Raw genomic sequence first — 18,173 nt, forward strand, 5'->3', positions numbered from 1 at the left:
CAGACCTGGAGCAGCCCAGCTGCTGGGCCCTTCCCTCCTCCTCCCTCAAGGTCCAGAGGCCTTTTGCTGGGAAATAGCAGTTTCATGTAATGAACACTCTCTTGCCTGACTCTGGCGAGGTCCTGGGACATAGATGTTGTCGCTTCCATTTTGCAGATGAGGAGACAGAGGCCCAGAGAGATTAGGTAACTGGCCTAAGAAGCATTTGGTTCCAGAGTTCAGGCATATGAGTTGGAAATCCTGAAAGAACGAGGAAACGCCTCCTCGTCAGCCGCCCGTCCAGCCACCTGCTCAGGGAGGCACCGGGGACTAAGGGGCATAAGCTAGGACAGGTGGCGGGCCCCTTGCGAGGGACTGGGCCAACAGGACGGAGTGGGGAGGGGCAGCCCCAGGACCTGGGAGGCAGAGGGCCGTGGGGGTCTGCCGCCCAGCTGGCTGGAGGCCCTGCGGTAAGAGGGGCTGGGTGAGGGTCCTGGGCCTGTCCCAGGTGGGCAGACGACAGCCAGCCTTCAGCCAGGCCTGCTCTCCTCACAGCCATCCTGGTGATCGAGTTCATTTACGCCATCGTGGGCATCGTCTGGCTCACTCAGTATTACACCTCCTGCAACGACCTCACTGCCAAGAACGTCACCCTCGGTATGTCTGTCAAAGCCCGCCGGAGCCTTCATAGCCCTAGGGGTGGCGAGGACAGGACCTGCTTAGAGAGGAAGAAGCGTGGGCGCCACCCGAGAGCAGCGGCTTCTGTGAGGGCAGCAGCAGGCTGGCTGGGCAAGGCTGCTCCCTCACCTTGAAGTCTGCATCGCTCTCAGGGGCTCCCGGGCCATTGTCAAGGCCCCTCAGTGCTCCCTTGGAAGCCTACAGAGCTGCCCGCTCTGTGCTGAGGGTAGGCTTGGGGTCATGGCTCGGCAGGGACGGCCACGTATGCAGCCAGAGGTTGGGACCAGGCCTTGCTCTTGTGTCCCAGAAGCAGCTGGGGGTAGGGAGGTGCCCACGTCACTTTCTGCAGAACCAGGGAGGCGTCCCCAATGCCTCCGCCTCTCGTTTCCCACTGCTGCCCCAGGGATGGTTGTCTGCAACTGGGTGGTCATCCTCAGCGTCTGCATCACTGTCCTCTGCGTCTTCGACCCCACGGGCCGCACTTTCGTCAAGCTGAGAGCCACCAAGAGAAGGCAGCGTAACCTGCGGACCTACAACCTGCGGTCAGTCGGCTGGGCAGGTGGGCAGGCCCTGGGTGGGCTTTGCTGGCCAGTGGGCAGAGGTGAGGTCTCTACCAGGAGGCTGCCCCAGGCCTCCCAAACTGCATGTCTACCTTGTACGGGCGTCAGTCAAAGACTTAGCTGCTCTCTGCCTCAGTTTCCTTGTCTGTCAAGTGGGATCATGACAGTTCCTGTCTCATGATGTTGATGTGAGATTTAAATGAGATGATACGTGTGCAGTGGCTGACACGATGCTCATGAGTGGTAAGTGCTTAGCAAACAGCAACTGTTGTCATGACCATCAGTGTTCATCATAACAACAATAATAGCAGGAGACACTTAAAAACCACACTGACCACAGCATATAGTAAGTTACAACTCCATGAAGCAACTGTCATCTTCCCTGTAATATGGATGGAGAAGCCGGGCTCGATGACTCAGCCTGTAATCCCGCGCCTTGGGAGGCTGAGGTGAGTGAATTGCCTGAGCCCGTGGGTTCAAGACCCGCCTGGGGAACTTGGTGAGACCTCATCTCTACAATAAATCAAAAAACTTGCCGGGTGTGGTAGCGCGCGCCTGTAGTTCCAGCTACTTGGAAGGTTGAGGCGGAAGGATTGCCGGAGCCCAGCAGGTCGAGGCTGCGTTGGCCAGGAGCGGCCACTGCACTCTAGTCTGGGCAACAGAGTGAGACTCCAACTCAAAAAAAAAAAAAAAAAAAGATGGAGAAACCAAGGTACAGAAAGGTTATGTAACTTGCCTAAGGTTACTGGGAACTGGCCCAGGCAGTCTGGTGTTGGCACTCTTGCTTAATCAATAGGCTAGACTGCCTCTAAGATTCAGGGGCTGGTTGGAAGTGGGTAATCAAGGAAGCCTTCCTGGAGGGGGCGAGTTTTGCAAGGTGTTTTAAAGAGTGAGGAAAGTGTGCCATGGCAGAGAAGACGCAGGAAGGCTACAATAATTCCTGTTTATTGGAAGAAAGAGAGACGGGGCTTCCAGATGGGTCCCGGTGACTCTTGCTATTTTAATTTCTACTAGGAGTTAGGCCCTAGGATGGGCACTTTACACCATTAGTCCTCTTGCCAACCCTGGTGCAGTTGGGAGACCCATTCTACAGACAAGGAATCCAAGTACCAAAGGGAAAGGCACTTGTCCAGGGCATGTTGGTGGGGTGCAGGACAGGCCCTCACCCCAGGAACAGGAAATCCCCCATCCCACCCCCCTCGGACCTTCCATATCCGTTGGGCCCTACAGCCAGGGCCACACCCACGCCTGGTCTGGCCACCTCCCAGCCCAAAATGTCAGGCCTGAGAGCCAAGGCCCCAGAGTCCTGCGCCACCACCCCCCATCCCATCTATTCGCGCCAAACCACCACCCAACCTGGTTTCTGGGCTCCTTGGGCCCTGCAGAAAAAATCTTCCTTTCCTGACTCTGGGTATTGTCTTTGGGGCCAGGACAGCCTCACCTTAGCAGTTGGGGACCTGCAGTTGCTGCCAATTTAATTGGAATGCCTTTCTGCAGCTTCAGGGCCCGTGAGGGTGAATGGGAGGCCTCGGAGCACCCAGGCCCTCAACCCCCAGCTCCTGCAGGGAGTCTGGGGGTTGGGTTACGTGCGACTGCCTCTCAGGCTCCCCTTTACATGCTCTCTCTGCTCCGAAACTAAGTTTTTTCTTATAAGGACGTTTTCAAGCCAACGGCTTCCCAGCATGGGGACATGCCCACCCCTGCTGCCCCACACTCTTGGGTTATTTTGGGCTTTGGAACTCAGAAAGCTGTTTAGGCCCTTGGCCCAGTCTCCTTCCAGTGATATCTGGGGGTAGTTATCCCAGCACCGTGCCCTGGGTGCCTTGACCTTGGATCTTTGCAGACAAGTGGGCTGCAGGGCAGAGGACTGCTAGGCCCGGGAACTTTCTGCCCAGACTGAGTGCGTGCATCCCTGCCTTGGTTTCCATAGCCTTACTAATGCACTAAACCAAACCTGTCACTTTCTCACGCACGTTCCCACAGTCATCCGCCCCCTGGTGTGTATAGAGGGCACTGCAGCGAAGTGGAACGTCAGACTCCAGCAGACCCAAGGCTCAGCGGGAAATTCTCTTGAACCCCATTAGGTTAGAGAGCTTTACAGAAGTGCAGACGTGGTGGTGCGTACCTGTATTCCCAGCACTTTTGGAGGCTGAGGCAAGAGGACTGCTCGATCCTAGGCAACAGAACGAGACCTCCTCTCTACAAAAAATTTTAAAAAGTAGCTGGGCATGGTGGCATGTCCCTGTATCCCAGCTACTTGGGAGGCTGAGGAGGACCATCTGAGCCCAGGAGGTCGAGGCTGTGGTGAGCTGTGATCATGCTATTGTATTGAGTTTGAGACCAGCCTGGAAGACAGAGTGAGACCCCGACTCAAAAAAAAAAATGTTGATGCTCTGGGAACCCAGCTTGGCCAGCACACTGCCCCTTCATCAAGCACCTGGAAGGTGGGACATTGGTTGAGGACATTAGGCTGCTCAAGTCCCTAAGAACTGGCAGATGCCCAGAGCAGCAACTACCTGTGCCCTTTCCTTACCCCCTCCTGTGGCCCCGAGGACCTGCTACCCTCTCCTTGTGGCTGGCTGCCTGGGGAGCCCAGACTGGGGAGAGAGAAATGGTCCTTAGGCACAGGAAAGAGCCATGAGTCTCAGGGAAGGCCCAGCCTGTCACTCCTGGTGGATGTTAAGTGCCTTGACCCCATCTGAGGGCACCCTCCCCTTCCCCGCCTGATCACTCGGGGCCAGCACACGACACAGAAACAAGCCAGCCCCTTCTTGCTCAGCTTGGACATCTACTGTTTTGTTTTGTTTTTTGAGTCAGGGTCTCATCTATCCCCCAGGCTGGAGCGCAGTGGCATGATCATGACTCACCGCAACCTTGACCTCCCAGGCTCAGGTGATTCTTTTGCCTCAGACTCCCAAGTGGCTGGGACTTCAGGCATGTACCACCACACCTGGCTAATGTCTTAATTTTTGTAGAGAGGAGCTCTTGCTGTGTTGTCCAGGCTGGTCTCAAAGTCCTGGGCTCAAGCAGTCCTCTCTCCTCAGCCTCCCAAAATGCTGGGATTACAGGCATGAGCCACTGCACCTGATTCGAAGTTTACATTGTTAATGTTGGATCTATTATCTTTATGCTCAAAACACCCAGACTCTGGACACTCAGCCTAGGAGGAGCCTCTGTGGGTAATTGGCCCATTGCTCTGCCTTTGGCTACAGAGTCCTGAACACCCCGATTCCCCATCCAGGCAGCAAGATCCACTGGGGCTGGGGCTAGAGGACAGGGGTGAGAAGGGGCAGGGGGCAGCCATGCAGATGAGGGGTGGTGCCCTCTCCCTGCCTGGGTATCAGACCCAAGGAATTGAGAAAGGTAGCCTGTCAATTTCCTGTAAGTACAGAGTACATGAGGATCTGAGATCCTTCTGGGGAAAGAGCAGGTCCATCTGTATTAGCCTTGGAACAAGGCGACACCTCCTCAGATTCTGAGTGTGAGCCTTGGACATCTGAGCTGCAGGGTAACCCCCACTTTGGGATTTTTGCTCTACAGCACCAGGCCATGGCTGTGTTCAGTCTTTCAAAGGCCAGGGAGCATTGCCAGCCGCCCCCTGGCCCTTGCCAGACGGCACACCCACTTTAGGCCAGCAGGAGTGCACTTGACGGTGCCCTGCTGGCCAGCAGATGGGTTGCTGGCCACCCAGTTGAGGCTGGGCTTGGCCCCTGTTCTCCCGCAGACCCCCCTGTGGGGAGCCCTTGGTAGGCGACCCTGTTTCCGTCATGTCTGGGCCCCGCTCTTCTGGTCCTGCCCTCTGACCTCCCATGTGCTGACTCTCCACCTCTAGACACCGCTTGGAGGAGGGTCAGGCCACCAGCTGGTCGCGCCGGCTCAAAGTGTTCCTCTGTTGCACCCGGACAAAGGACTCCCAGTCAGTAAGTACTGGGAAGGCGCTCCCTGGGTCTCCGTCCTAGGGTCCCGTGGTTCAGGGGCCTTTCACTCGTTCGGCAAAGCCGGGGGGGGGGGTGGAGAGAAGGCTGGTGGCAGCCTGCTCTCCAGCATTCACTTGCTTTGCACAGGGACAGAAAGACTAGAGATTGCATAGACTCCCTTGGAACTTAATTAGTTTAGGAGAAGCAATACTCAGTCAGGGCAATCTGATGACTTAGAAAGGGAGCCTATCCATAGGTTGGGCATGGTGGCTCAGGCCTGTAATCCCAGCACTGCGGGAGGCCAAGGCAGGAGGATTGCTTGTACCCAGGAGTTCGAGACCAGTCTGGGCAACATAGTGAGACCTTGGCTCTACAAAAAATCAAAAACAAGCCGGGCTCGGTGGCTCAGCCTGTAATCCCGTGCCTTTGGGAGGCTGAGGTGAGTGGATTGCCTGAGCCCACGGGTTCGAGACCCGCCTGGGCAGCGAGACAAAAATTAGCCGGGCGTGGTATCGCATGCCTGTAATTCCAGCTACTTGGAAGGCTGAGGCGGAAGGATCGCCGGAGCCCAGGAGGTCGAGGCTGCGGTGACCGGGAGCAGCCACTGCACTCCAGTCTGGGCGACAGAGTGAGACTCCAACTCAAAAAAAAAAAAATCAAAAACTTAGGCCAGGCACGGTGGCTCAAGCTCATAATCCCAGCACTTTGGGAGGCCGAGGTGAGGGGATTGCCTGAACCCATGGGTTCGAGAACAGCCTGGGCAACTTGGTGAGACTTTGTCTTTACAATAAATTAGCCGGGTGTGGTAAAGTGCCCCTGTACTTCCGGCTACTTGGAAGGCTGAAGCGGAAGGATCGCCTGGCATCCTTCTGGCCTGAGCCCAGAAGGTCGAGGCTGTGATGAGCCTTGATCATGCCACTGCCCTCCAGCCTGGGCGACAGAGTGAGACTCTGACCCAAGAAAAGAAAAGAAAAATAGAGTATCATCAGCAGCGATGTAATCAGAAAGGCCTGGCAAAGCTGTCATCATGTGCTAGCACAGTCCTAGACGGGGCACACAGTCAGCCTTCAGCACCTGGGAGTTCCGAGGAGCGACCAGACGGGCCAGAACTGGTAGTACCAGGGCGCTGACGAAGGAAGGCAAAGCCAGCCGGGGGTGGCCCATGAAGCAGGGGTGGGAGGGAGTCGGGGGGTGGGCAGGGCCCTGGGATCCTCAAGGGGAGCCTGGCAGTGGAGGCAGGGACCTTAGAGGTCATCCTGTCCCACCCCTCATTTTGCAGATCAGGCAGCTGAGGCCCAGAGAGGTGGAGTGCCTTGCTCAGCGTCCCACAGCTAGTTAGTAGCAGAGCCAGTGAGGTCAGGAGACCACGCCTCCCTGGGGCAGACAGCAAAGTGCCCTCCACGGAAGCCACCGGGAGGCCTCGAGTGGCTCCTGCCTACCAGCGGCCCCTGGTGAGCCGCAGAGTGAGTAATCAAGTGGAAGAAAGCCCCCCGAGGTTCTCCGGTGGGTGGGGAGCACCCCCTGGGGCTCTCTGGGGAGGCCCAAAGCGTCACGGCCCAGGGCTGAGGTTGCAGACAGACCACGCAAAGGGCAGGGAGCGGTCCCCGGGCAGATGAAGGCTGGGCCTGCTAGGGCCCGTGGAGGGCACGCCCACCCTTTGGGCACAGAGGCAGAGCTGGGGCTGTTGTCAGAGTCTGACGAAAAGGGAGCACGTCACGGGAGCCCTCCTGCAAGGGTCCCGTTAGACGCTGACAGCCCAGGGGCCAGTTCCTGTCAGAGCATGCTTCGACCAGCCTATTCCGTGGTGCTTGAAAGTTTGATTTGGATGCCAACATTTAAAAATCAGGGGTGTTTACAGAAACTTCTGTATTTCTGAATCTGGCAAGGCGGGTCTTCTCCCAGGCTGGTCGGCTGGAGCTAGCAGTGCCTGGCTCCGTCGGTCTGTCGGCTCATTAGCCCGTGAGGCGTTTGAGTTTGCAACCCTTGATTTATTCGCGTACAATTTGCCAGGCTGCCAGGGTGAGGCCCAGTGGGACAGAAGTGGCGGCCACGGGTTTGTTCCTTCAGTCTCTCCTGACTGGTTAAGGGACACTCTGCTGTGTGGCACAGGCTGGGAGGACTCAGAGGGCGCAGGCAAGCAGGGCATGCCTCCTTCCCCGAGGCCCAGACGTGGGCTGTCCTCAGGCCAGAGGCCTAGAAGGAAGAAGCCAGAGGGGCCCCTGGGCCAGTGACAACACCCCTTCTGGGGCACACTGTGGGAGTCACTGAGCAGGTGGCCCATGGGCAGCTGGGGGAGGGGCCTGAGACCTGTGAAGCTCCACAAAACCCTTAGGAAGGCCTTCGAAGGCCACAGCTGGTGAGGGGAAGCAGCCAGGAGCTTAGTTTGGTTTCTCCGCTTGAGAGAAAGCCGAGAGGAGAAACAAGCCAGGGCCGTTCGGGCCTCAATTCCGGGTGCCTAGGGAAAAAGAAAAGGAAATGGCTCGAGGTGGCACTGTTCTTGGCAGGCCATGAGTACCATAGGGATGCCGAGGAATGGCAAGACGGGGAGTGGAGGGACAAGGGTCTGTGTTGTCCCCAGCAGCTGCTGCCAGATCAACCAGACCCCCAGACAGGGCCCTCAGGGTCACAGCTGCACAGGGCCACATGGGGTCGGCCCAGCGGGCACTGCGGAGGTGCCGGGTGAACCTGCCCAGGGGCCCCAAGCGGACACCCGCTTCTCTGGCCTCCAGCCCTGGGGGATTTACTCCTGGTCTCTTGGCCTCTCTCCTGCGCCCTGCCCCGCCTCCTGCCTCCCTGGACCTCACAGGATGCCTACTCAGAGATCGCCTACCTCTTTGCCGAGTTCTTCCGGGACCTCGACATTGTGCCGTCTGACATCATCGCCGGCCTGGTGCTTCTCCGGCAACGGCAGCGGGCCAAGCGCAATGCTGTGCTGGACGAGGTGAGCGCCGAGGCCCCTTCCCCAGGTGGCCCCCAAGCCCCCTCCTGTCAGGCCCCTTTCCTGTGGCCCCTACCGCTGACAGCTCCCCGGCGACCACATGCCCTCTTGGGCCCTGGAGGTCACCTTTTTTCTGGAGGTCACCTGTGCTTGAGTGGCTCCCTGAGCAGATATTCGGGGGCCGGCCTCAGAGGGCTTGTCATCGCAGGGCCCCATGGACAGGGAGAGCCCAGTGCCTCAGCTTCCTACATCTGCCACTCTGGCCCCGCCTGCGGCCCCATGGCATACTCATTCACCTAGGGTCTCTCAGCATCTCTTATAAAATCTCCTTCCCTTAGAAGCAGGTAGGAGAGGCCTCAGGGGTTTGATGCTTTGGGTGGAAGAGGAGCATCTGGGAATCTGCCGCAGCCAGGAGTCAGAGCTGGGAGCTGCGTGCTTGGTCTTCTCACGCCTTTGGGGGCAGGCAGAGCCTGGGGCCCTGGACCCCTTCCTCAGCCACACAGCCGGGCCTGGGCAGCCTGTGCCCCTCTTCACATGCCTGTTTCGCAGGCAAACAATGACATCTTGGCCTTCTTGTCTGGGATGCCAGTGACCAGAAACACCAAGTACCTCGACCTCAAGAACTCGGTGAGTCAAGAGATCTCCCGCCACCCCACCTGACCCCGTCCCAATCTCTCTGCCACAGTGGCCTAAGCAGAACCCTTCCCAGCCGCCTCCCGGTGTCAGCCAGACTGCTCCCGACATACCTCCCTCTTGGCTCTTTAGAGAGTCTTTCTGCTAAGATCATGTCCCCACAAGGGCCCCCAAGTCACGCTGTTCTATAAACAAATCCCCCGAACCACTTAGCCAGGCTCAGACATGTGCGGTCCTGGCCTTCTGAGACGGCAGTGCCTCACCAGGTGAGCAGCTTTTTGGCTTCTGAGCTTTTTTAGTAGTATAACCTTTTCTCAAGCACTCCAGTGTGTGACAGGGAAAGGGGGTGTCTGTACCATGGTGGCGGGGGGCCCCAGCCCAGACCCAGCACAGCCCAGGCCAAAACCACAGCTGGTAGCCAGGAGAAACTGGCCCTGCTGCGGAAAGCAAACTGGCACAGGTGTCCTCTGCTCCACCACCTGTCGCTATGACCTTGAGCAAGTCCCTCATCCTTCAGCCTGACCCTGCGCCTGTGAAATGACGCCACACACACTTCCCCAGAGCAGTGCCAGGAGGACACAGGCCATGTACGTCCCACAGCGGTAGCTGGGGTTCAGGCCCTCAGAAACCTCAGTCCTTGGTGCAGCCTCCGTTCTGCCCGTCCACCCACACCCCCCAAAACAGGCGCCTGTATCCTCTCTGAGCCAACCACGTCCATAGCAAGTGCCCCACACCAGCCCCTGCTTGCCAGGCTGTGTCCTGGCTGTTCCTGTCACCTCCTCCTGTTCACCCCTCACAGGGGAGGGGGCAGGGCAGGCAACTGTGTCTCAAGGTGCCGGGTCCACACCTGCTGCTTGGCAGGGCTGCTGACCCCGCCCTGCCCGCCCTGCCTGCTGGGAGCTCCTTGCTGTGAGGATGATTACCCCTCTCTCCACTCTCATTCCTGAAGAGCAGACAAGCCGGCCAGGGCTGTTTCCACCCTCTGGGCCCTGATTAAGGGGATCCCTATTTCACTTCCCAAGGTGACTAATCACCCTCCTTAACTTTTACAAGGTGACTAATTCCCTCTAAGTACTTGGAGTCCTCCTGGTGCCTGGGGCACTCAGGAAAGACTGGAAGCCACTTTGCTGGGACACCTCTGCCTCCACCTCCCTCCAGCTTGATAAGCAGGCTGTGTTGACAGCAGCCATCAGGCCTCAGACACACTGGGCTTCAAACTGGCTCCTTTCTCCAGGGAGATCCCAATCTCCCCCAGACATGGCCCTCCCCAGAGCCTGGGGAGCTACTGGCAGTCCCCTGTATTTGCAGGCAAAGAACCTGAGGGCCAGAGAGCTTCAGCAACCTGTTGTTCCCTGGCCCGGCATGGCCCGCCCTACTGCCCAAGGCCTGACACCCACAGCCACAGGGCCGAGGCCTCTCAGGGTTCAGTTTTCCCAGCAGCAAAGTTCCTTCTGAGGCCTGATCACTGAGGCGGGGTGACTGCCACTCATGCCCCTCACTCTCTTCCCTTTCTCCCTGGAAAACAGGCAAGGAAATCGGCCCAGGGCTCCGGGTGGTATTCTGTCCCCAAATCATTAGTTCTGTGACTGGAGCAACAGGACAGGTCTCGGGAGGGTCCCTGCCCTGGTTGCATGGAGATAATTAGGGAAATGCAATTAGCGCCTGGAGGAGCCTCCCGCCCCAGGCCTGGGCCCCACATCTCAGGGGGCACCACCACCCCTCCTGGCTGAGGGGCGGGCCTGTTGGCTCCCACCCAGGAGACTCACTGGGCCCTGCGGCTGCAGGCAGGAGGGGCAGGCAGTGACCGCCCTCCGCCTCCTCTCTTCCAGCAAGAGATGCTCCGCTACAAAGAGGTCTGCTACTACATGCTCTTTGCCCTGGCTGCCTACGGGTGGCCCATGTACCTGATGCGGAAGCCCGCCTGCGGCCTCTGCCAGCTGGCGCGGTCCTGCTCGTAAGTACCCCATCCCATCTCCCTGCCGGCATGTGAGGAGGCGCTGAGGTGGCGAAGTCGGTGTCTGCGAAGGCGCCGCCTAAGCCAGCCTATGCCTGCCTCCCTGCCTCTACCTTCCCTGTGGCCTGAGTTAGTTCTTTCCCGGGCCTTCTCTGGGCCTCAGCCTTTTTAGTTCTGCGTTATCCCTGGGCAGTGACGTAGTGGGCTTTGGAATCATGCAGTCCAGGGTTTGAATCCAGACTCTGCCACTTGGCAGCCTTGGGCAAGTTGGTCTACTTCTCTGAGCCTTCGTTTCTTTTTGTTAGCTATTGTTCTATTATTAGTATATCTTTTTTTTTTTTTTTTTTTTAGAGACAGGATCTGGCTCTGTTGCCCAGGCTGGAGTGCAGTGGCACGATCATAGCTCACTGCAGCCTCGAACTCCTGGGCTCAAGTGATCCTCCTGCCTTAGCCTCCCTTGTAGCTGGGACTACAGGTGTGCCATGACCACACCTGGCTGATTTTTTAAATTAGTTTTTTGTAGAGACAGAGTCTTGCAGTGTTGCCGAGACTGGTCTCAAACTCTTGGCCTCAAACGATCTTCCCACTTTGTTGTCCCAAAGCGCTGGGATTACAGGCCTGAGCCACCACGTGCCGGCTGGCCTTGGTTTCTTTATCTGTGTAATGGGGATATGGATGCATGCCTCATGGAATTTTTTGGAGAGGACTAAATGAGATATTGCATAATATCCACACTGCTCTCTCCCTCTGCCCCCTCACCATTCCCTTCTGCCCACTCCTTCCCTTCTCGGCTCCTCTCCTGTGCTCTGCTTTTCTGGAGGAAAGGGTTTGCCTGGCAGGGAGGCCTGACCCATGGAGGTCTCTGGCAAGGCACCAAGGAGGCCCTTTAGTTAAAAGCTTCAGCTTTCTTCCTAGGGCGCTGGGAGAGGCCTTGGCCCAGCCTGCTGGGCCCTCAGCCCACCATGTGGGGGCTGGGAGGACTCTGCTCTTCAAAGTGGGCCAGAGAAAGGCACTTGCTCCTGGAGGAGCTGGCCCCGCCCTGGCGCCTCCACCCTCAACCCACACCAGGCAGAAGGAGGACAGCTCTCTGGGCTCCTGCTCCGGAAAGGCTGGCGTGCTGGGTGGGAGGCTTCTGTCCTCGACACCCCTGCCCTGGGGACCGACAGCAGCCACACCCGCTCCTCTCAGGCAGTGGCTGTCTCTCAGGCTCTAGTCCCACCATTCCCCAGGGCTGACAAGAGGACAGGACACCTCCTGCCCCCTTCCCGTCTTTGTCAGCTGCATGTGCCTGGCATCCCTTCCTGCTCCTTGGGAGTCCCGAGGGTGGCTGAGAATTTCTCAAAATGAGCACTGGGCCAGGAGTCCTGAGACCTGGGTTCTGGCAGGCTGTGCTCCTCTCCTCACTGGCAGTGTGGGGACAGCTCTTGGAACCTTGGTTATTCATCTGTAGCAGGTGATGTCCTATCTGCCTGTAGGGTGTTTCAGAATCCCTGGAGTCACTGGCAGCCTGGGAACTTTTGGTGCCCTGCGGATAGGAGGGATATTGGCGTTTGCATCAGACTTCTTGGTGCTACAGAGAGGACAGAGCGTCCTCAGACCCCATGAGGGCCCAACCTGGCCCCTGCCCAGAAGAACCAGGGGCTTGTGGGACAGAGAAGAGGCAGGCCTGCAGGCAGGCCCACAGCCCAGATGTCAGGGTAGAGGATAGAGGCCAGATGCCCTTCTCAGCACCCCAGTCTGCCCACAGCAGCCTGGCTCCCTGTGCCAGCTGGAGGAAGGAGGGCTGCCCGCCCGCCTCGGGTCCCTCACAGAGCCTGGTGAGCCAGGCCCACCCTGGCCTGACCACCCTCAGGAGACCCCCTCGACCCCAGCCTGCCCTGGATATATGGCGGGTCTCCCTCCCTTGGGCATATAAAGCCCACACTCAGGCTCCCATGGCCTCCTCGAGGCTGGAGCACGGCCATGGGAGATGCTGCAGGCCCTTCCTGTCCCGGGTACTGGCCCTGCTGCCCTCCCCAGTTCCCAGCTCTCCAGTTGCTGCTTCAGGGGTAGCCCTCTCACTGGGGAGAGGGGAGCCACCATTTATCAAGCGCCTGTTGTGTGCCAGGCCCTTTCTGCGTCTTGAGTCTTTGATCTCACGCTGGCCTTGGGAAGTCGCTGTCAGCGCCCACTTACAGAGGAGGAAACTGAGCCAGGAAGTGACACAGAGCAAGGATTTAAACACAAGCCGTCAGTCTCCAAAGGCCACACTTCTCCAGCCTCATGCACAGCCAAGACTGGGGAGAGGGACAGCTTCCTGAGCATAGCTCAGCGCTGAGATCCAGGCCAGACGCGACTTGACCTGGCAGTGTGGGGACAGCTCTCCCTGGTCCAGGCCTACTGACTTCCTTGGCAAAAGTGTGTAGCAGCCTGTAGGTGCTGCTCAAACCAGACCTCCCAGCGCCACCCAAATCCCAGATTCTTAATCACATCTCAGCTGTCATCCCGTGACAGCTGGCAGGCCCCGTCACGTGCATGCCTGGCTCCCGGAGCCCAACCTGCTGGGTGCTGACACCCTCTAGTGGCCTAAGGAGCCGATGCACCTGGGGGGGTACTCAGCCCGGAGCCTGCCTCATCCGTTTTTGTGGGGAGCCCACCTTGTGCCTGGCACTGTTTGGGGCGCTGGGGACAGGGCTATGAGTTGCACTGCGCAGAGCTGTGAGTGGCACCACTGCCCAGTGGGGAGGGGAACAGCACAGAGGTGGAGAGGGGTTGTGTTTGGATCTGAAGCTGGATGTCTGGTCAGGATAGGAGTGCCAGGGTGGGGGCGGGGGGATTTGGCTGCACTAGGCGAGGTGGCCGGGGAGACCTCACTGATGCGATCTTGAACTGAGGCCCAAGGGTGCAGGGGCTCAAGCCACCAGTCTCCGGCTTTTGGAAGAACATTGCTGTTGCAGCACTGGGGCTGGAGTCTGTCCACTGCCTCTGAGGGAGGCGGAGGGGGCGAGGGGAGGAGTCGGAGGCAGCAGGTCACAGAGGCTAGGGTCAGGGTAGAGAGAGCGTCGCTGGAGGGTCTCAGTGGAAGAGTGACACGGCCTGACTTCTCTCAAGAGTGTCATGCTGCTGCTGAGTTGAGAACGTAGGGGGCGAGTGTGGATGGAGAGGCCATCTGAGGCCGCAGCAAGGAGTGGGGGCGGAGTGGGGGTGGAGGGGTGGTGAGGGCTGAGTCGGCTCCCGGCCTGAAGGCAGAGCTGAGCCACGTGTTGACCTGGTGGCGTGGCTGTGGGGAGGGAAGGCCGAGGGGCCGCAGATGACTGCAGGCCAAGCCCCTTGGGGGGTTGGGGAAGACCTTGGGAGGACCGGAGTGGGCAGCCATGGGCGAGGTTTGGGCCTGGAGGGTTGTGAGCACCTGAGGGGAGAGGCTGGGGAGTCCATTGGATGGAGAACCTGGGGGTCGGGAGCAGGTCCAGAATGGGTCCACGAGCATCCAGCGTCTAAAGCTCAGGATGGAGGGGGCGCCTGGGAAGCAAGTGGAGCTGGACGGAGTGGAGGCCCTGAGCTGGGCCTGGAGCCTGCAGTGTTGGGGCACCCCAGAGGAGGCCCAGCCAGGAGACTGCTAGCCCTGGGGGGATATCGAGGAGGGGGTGGCCACAGGGTCGCCTTCCACCAAGAGCTAAGTGAGAGGAGGCCAGGGCAGCGGGCCTGGCCACGCAGCAGTCCTGGGGACGTGGCAGGGGCAACTTTGGAGAGAAGGTGGGGCCAGTTCCAGGGAGGACAGTGGGAGAAAGCTGCTCCACCAGGGGTCCTGTCCCTGAGCCCTGCCCCCGCCGCAGATGCTGCCTGTGCCCTGCACGGCCCCGGTTCGCCCCTGGAGTCACCATCGAGGAGGACAACTGCTGCGGCTGCAACGCCATTGCCATCCGGCGCCACTTCCTGGATGAGAACATGACTGCCGTGGACATCGTCTACACTTCCTGCCACGATGCGGTGAGGCCCGGCAGGGACGGGCAGGGCTGGGGTCTGCTGCCCAGAGCAGCCTGTGTGGGTCCCTCCCCCCAGGCCCGGCCCCTCCCAGGGTCGCTCAGGCTCACACGCTGCCCACCTCCCAGGTCTACGAGACGCCCTTCTATGTGGCGGTGGACCATGACAAGAAGAAGGTGGTGATCAGCATCCGGGGGACCCTGTCCCCCAAGGTATGCGGCCTGTGCCTTCTCTAGCCCCGGGGTGCCTGCCTCCCCTCCTGGTCCTCAGCCCGCCCTCACCCCATCTCCTCTCTCCCAAGGACGCCCTGACCGACCTGACCGGCGACGCTGAGCGCCTCCCCGTGGAGGGTCACCATGGCACCTGGCTGGGTCACAAGGTACCCACCCCGGGCTGGGCCCTTGCTCTGCCTGCTCCCCTGCCCTCACCAGCGGCCGCTGTGGTAGGAGTCCCTCTCTGCTCGCTGGGCTTCCCGGAAGAGGCCAGTCAGAGGTGTGGACTGGTCTGGAAGGGGCACTGCGGCCCACCGGCTGAGATAGCCCCAGCCCTGCCGGGCCCAGAGCCCGTCCCTGGAAGAGCCTGAGAGGTGGCTGGGAAGAGATCACCAAGTGTCTGCCAGACATGCCAGCCCTCCGAGCCTCGGTTTTCTCACCTGTGGAATGGAAGTCATGGGATCCAGGTGTCCACTAGCCCCACAGCTGGGTTGTGAGGACCCATCGGGAAAGTGGGCAGGGTGGGGCTCGGGTCACTGTGTGTTGGGGGTTCACTGGCGGCGTCCCTTCACACCCTCCTTGCTCCTCTTTCCCAGGGCATGGTCCTCTCAGCCGAGTACATCAAGAAGAAGCTGGAGCAGGAGATGGTCCTGTCCCAGGCCTTCGGGCGAGACCTGGTGAGGGGCTTTCTGTGCCACCACGGCCTTGTCACGCCCAGCTCCCCTCCCCTCGGGCCGGGCTCCCGGCCCCCTCTGACCCTGGCTCTCATGCTCCTCGCTTGGGCCCGCTGAGCCCTCCTCTTCTGTGCCAGCCGCTGTGGGCGCCCTACTCAACCCTACCTCATTGTTGGACGCCTGCCCTGTGCCGGACTCTGAAGGCTCGGAGATGCTGAGTCCCATGGCTGCAGAGCCATTTGCCAGAAGGCAATGCTATAGAGAAGCTCAAAATACGGAGTGGAATGACAGGGAAACAGTCACAGAGCAGACAGAAGGGGGTGCTCTGCCGGGGGCGGTCTGAGCCCCACCCACTGGACACTTGCTGTCCAGAGCAGCCTCTGGCCTCAGGGAGCGTCAGTCTAGTGGAGTCAGAGGTGTGGGGACAGGTAACCGAGTGATTATGGTAGGACATAGTCACTGTAGCGAGAGGGTCTATCCTAGGTACAGACCCAATGCCTAGGCAGGAGTGGGCCACCCCTGGAAAACCAGGGAGGACTTCCCCAGGGATGTAACCTCTGAGTGAGGCTTTGTAGGATAAGTAGGAGTTCGTTAGAAGAGTCTAAAAAAATCATTCACCCTGTGGGGACCTAACTGGGCTCTCCCTCTACCCCAGCATCATCCACACAGCACAGACCGGACCCCAGTATCCTGGGGAGTCCCTCTGCCTCCCTGATGCTGGCTGCTGCTGGCTGGTGGGCCGTTGGGTGGGGCCCTCAAGCCGCTCTCGGTTCCCAGGGCCGTGGAACCAAACACTATGGGCTGATCGTGGTGGGCCACTCCCTGGGTGCAGGCACCGCCGCCATCCTCTCCTTCCTCCTGCGCCCACAGTACCCAACCCTCAAGTGCTTCGCCTACTCCCCGCCAGGGGGCCTGCTGAGGTGAGTGCCCGGGGCCTCAGAGGGGGCCGGGGCGGGTGGGGGCGGGGGGCTGGGGCTGGGCTGGGCAGCTGGCTTCTGGTCACAAGAGGCCTGGGAGGTGGCCTGGGGAGTGGAGGACAGGGGGTGGCCCTGGAAAGTGCCACGTGGACCCCGGGATCTGCCCCAGCAAGGCCCGGCACCGGCAAGCTCCCTGGAAGGCCTTGCGTGCAGGGGCGAACCCTGGGACTCCCAAGCAGGGCCTGCTCCTGGCTGAGCCGCGCCCACCCCCAGCACCACCACCCCCTCCCCTGGGCCTGAGCGCCCACCTCGGCTTCCCTTGCAGTGAGGACGCCATGGAGTACTCCAAGGAGTTTGTGACTGCGGTGGTGCTGGGCAAAGACCTCGTCCCCAGGCGAGTCCCCCTGCCCCACCCCGTGGCCTCCTGCCATGCTGTCCCTCCCTTCAGGCTTGCCCCGGCCCCAGCCCCCATCATCTCTCTCCAGTTCCCATCTCCCCGGAGAGGCCCCCAACCCATGCCTGCTCTCTCCCTCCTGGCTCTCCTCTGTGGAGCTGCCCACTCCTCCTCACCCCCCGCCCCGTGACCTGTCATCCATTTCCTTGCGGAGGGCTGGGCATGTGTCCTCCTCCCATCCCTCTCGGGCCCCTGACCAGGCCCAGCTGATGCCCCATCTCCTTCCTCCCCAGGATCGGCCTCTCGCAGCTGGAAGGCTTCCGCAGACAGCTCCTGGACGTCCTGCAGCGGAGCACCAAGCCCAAAGTGAGCACCCACCCGCGCGGCCCCCAGCACCCTGTCTGTCCCTGCCCTTGTCCTCTGCCGGGCCCTGGGACAAAGCGCAAGAGGCCCTGGGTGGGGGCGTGAGGAGGCATGGGGAGTAGGGTTCTGGGAGCTTTAGGCTGTCAGACCCTCAGCATCTCCAAGCTGAATCCCTATCATGGTGCAGATGGGGAAACTGAGGCCCAGAGTGGGTGGGACTTGCTTTTGCTCACCTAACAAGTCATAACGGAATCAGGATGGGCACTGAGGGCTGCCACCATGCCCAGCTGCCTGCAGTCAGGAGAAAGTGGCCCCTGGGACTCTGGCACACGACAAGGGGCCTTTTCTGAAGCCTGTCGAGCTTCCCCAGGCTCAGGGGAGGCTGGACGTGACCTGTGCAGAGGATTTGGGTACGGTTCATGCTGACTTCCTGCTGTGGCCCAGAGGACAGGGCCAGCCCTTCCTGATCACGTCAGGTCTCTGGAGGGCACTAGCGGCCGGCCGGGTGGGAGCAGGGATGTTGTAGCCAGACACCCCAAGGCAGGCCAGATGGAGGAGGAGGCAGACCTGGGCCAGTGAGTCCTCTGTGTGGTCGCCCCCACTCCCCATCTCCCTCCCTTACTGTGGGCCCGCACCCCCTCCACCATCTCCACCCAGTCTAGACTGCTCCCGGTGCCAGGTCAGGCAGGGCATCCCAGCTCAGAGGAGCCTGGTTCTAGGGAAGTGGCACTGCTCCCACCAGACTAGACCTGGGCACTTGTCAGGCCAGGGCTGGTGGGCACAGCGGGCCCGAGCTTCGGGAGTGACCCTGAGCAAGTCCCCTTCCCTCACTGGGCCTGTCTCCCCATCACTAGATGAGGGGTTGGCTGGGCTTCCTGTCCCTCGCCAGCCCTGAAATTCAGCAATTCCATGTCACCCGTCCTTGGCACCTTATTGGCCCTCTGGCCACCGTACACCTCAGCTACCGCCTCTTCAGGTGGGCACTGACCTTGAA

General features: G+C 60.1%; 1 protein-coding gene across 1 annotated transcript in view; it reads left to right on the top strand.

Moving 5' to 3' along the window:
• Positions 1–534: 534 nt before the first annotated feature.
• The window catches only part of LOC103249711 (sn1-specific diacylglycerol lipase alpha), a gene marked incomplete at its 5' end in the record, with an annotated part of 19,329 nt that continues 1,690 nt past the window's right edge, over positions 535–18,173 (top strand). Inside the window, 13 exons of the mRNA XM_021707667.1 lie at positions 535–636; positions 1,061–1,199; positions 5,050–5,137; positions 7,941–8,075; positions 8,622–8,699; positions 10,535–10,659; positions 14,472–14,625; positions 14,748–14,831; positions 14,921–14,998; positions 15,428–15,508; positions 16,283–16,425; positions 16,748–16,816; positions 17,110–17,182. Coding sequence (XP_021563342.1) covers positions 535–636; positions 1,061–1,199; positions 5,050–5,137; positions 7,941–8,075; positions 8,622–8,699; positions 10,535–10,659; positions 14,472–14,625; positions 14,748–14,831; positions 14,921–14,998; positions 15,428–15,508; positions 16,283–16,425; positions 16,748–16,816; positions 17,110–17,182 — 1,349 coding nt within the window. The remainder of the gene's footprint in view (positions 637–1,060; positions 1,200–5,049; positions 5,138–7,940; positions 8,076–8,621; positions 8,700–10,534; positions 10,660–14,471; positions 14,626–14,747; positions 14,832–14,920; positions 14,999–15,427; positions 15,509–16,282; positions 16,426–16,747; positions 16,817–17,109; positions 17,183–18,173) is intronic.

Source organism: Carlito syrichta, unplaced genomic scaffold (assembly GCF_000164805.1).
Source record: "Carlito syrichta isolate Samal-C Ts95f unplaced genomic scaffold, Tarsius_syrichta-2.0.1 Scaffold123332, whole genome shotgun sequence".
Classification (NCBI taxonomy): Eukaryota; Metazoa; Chordata; class Mammalia; order Primates; family Tarsiidae; genus Carlito; species Carlito syrichta.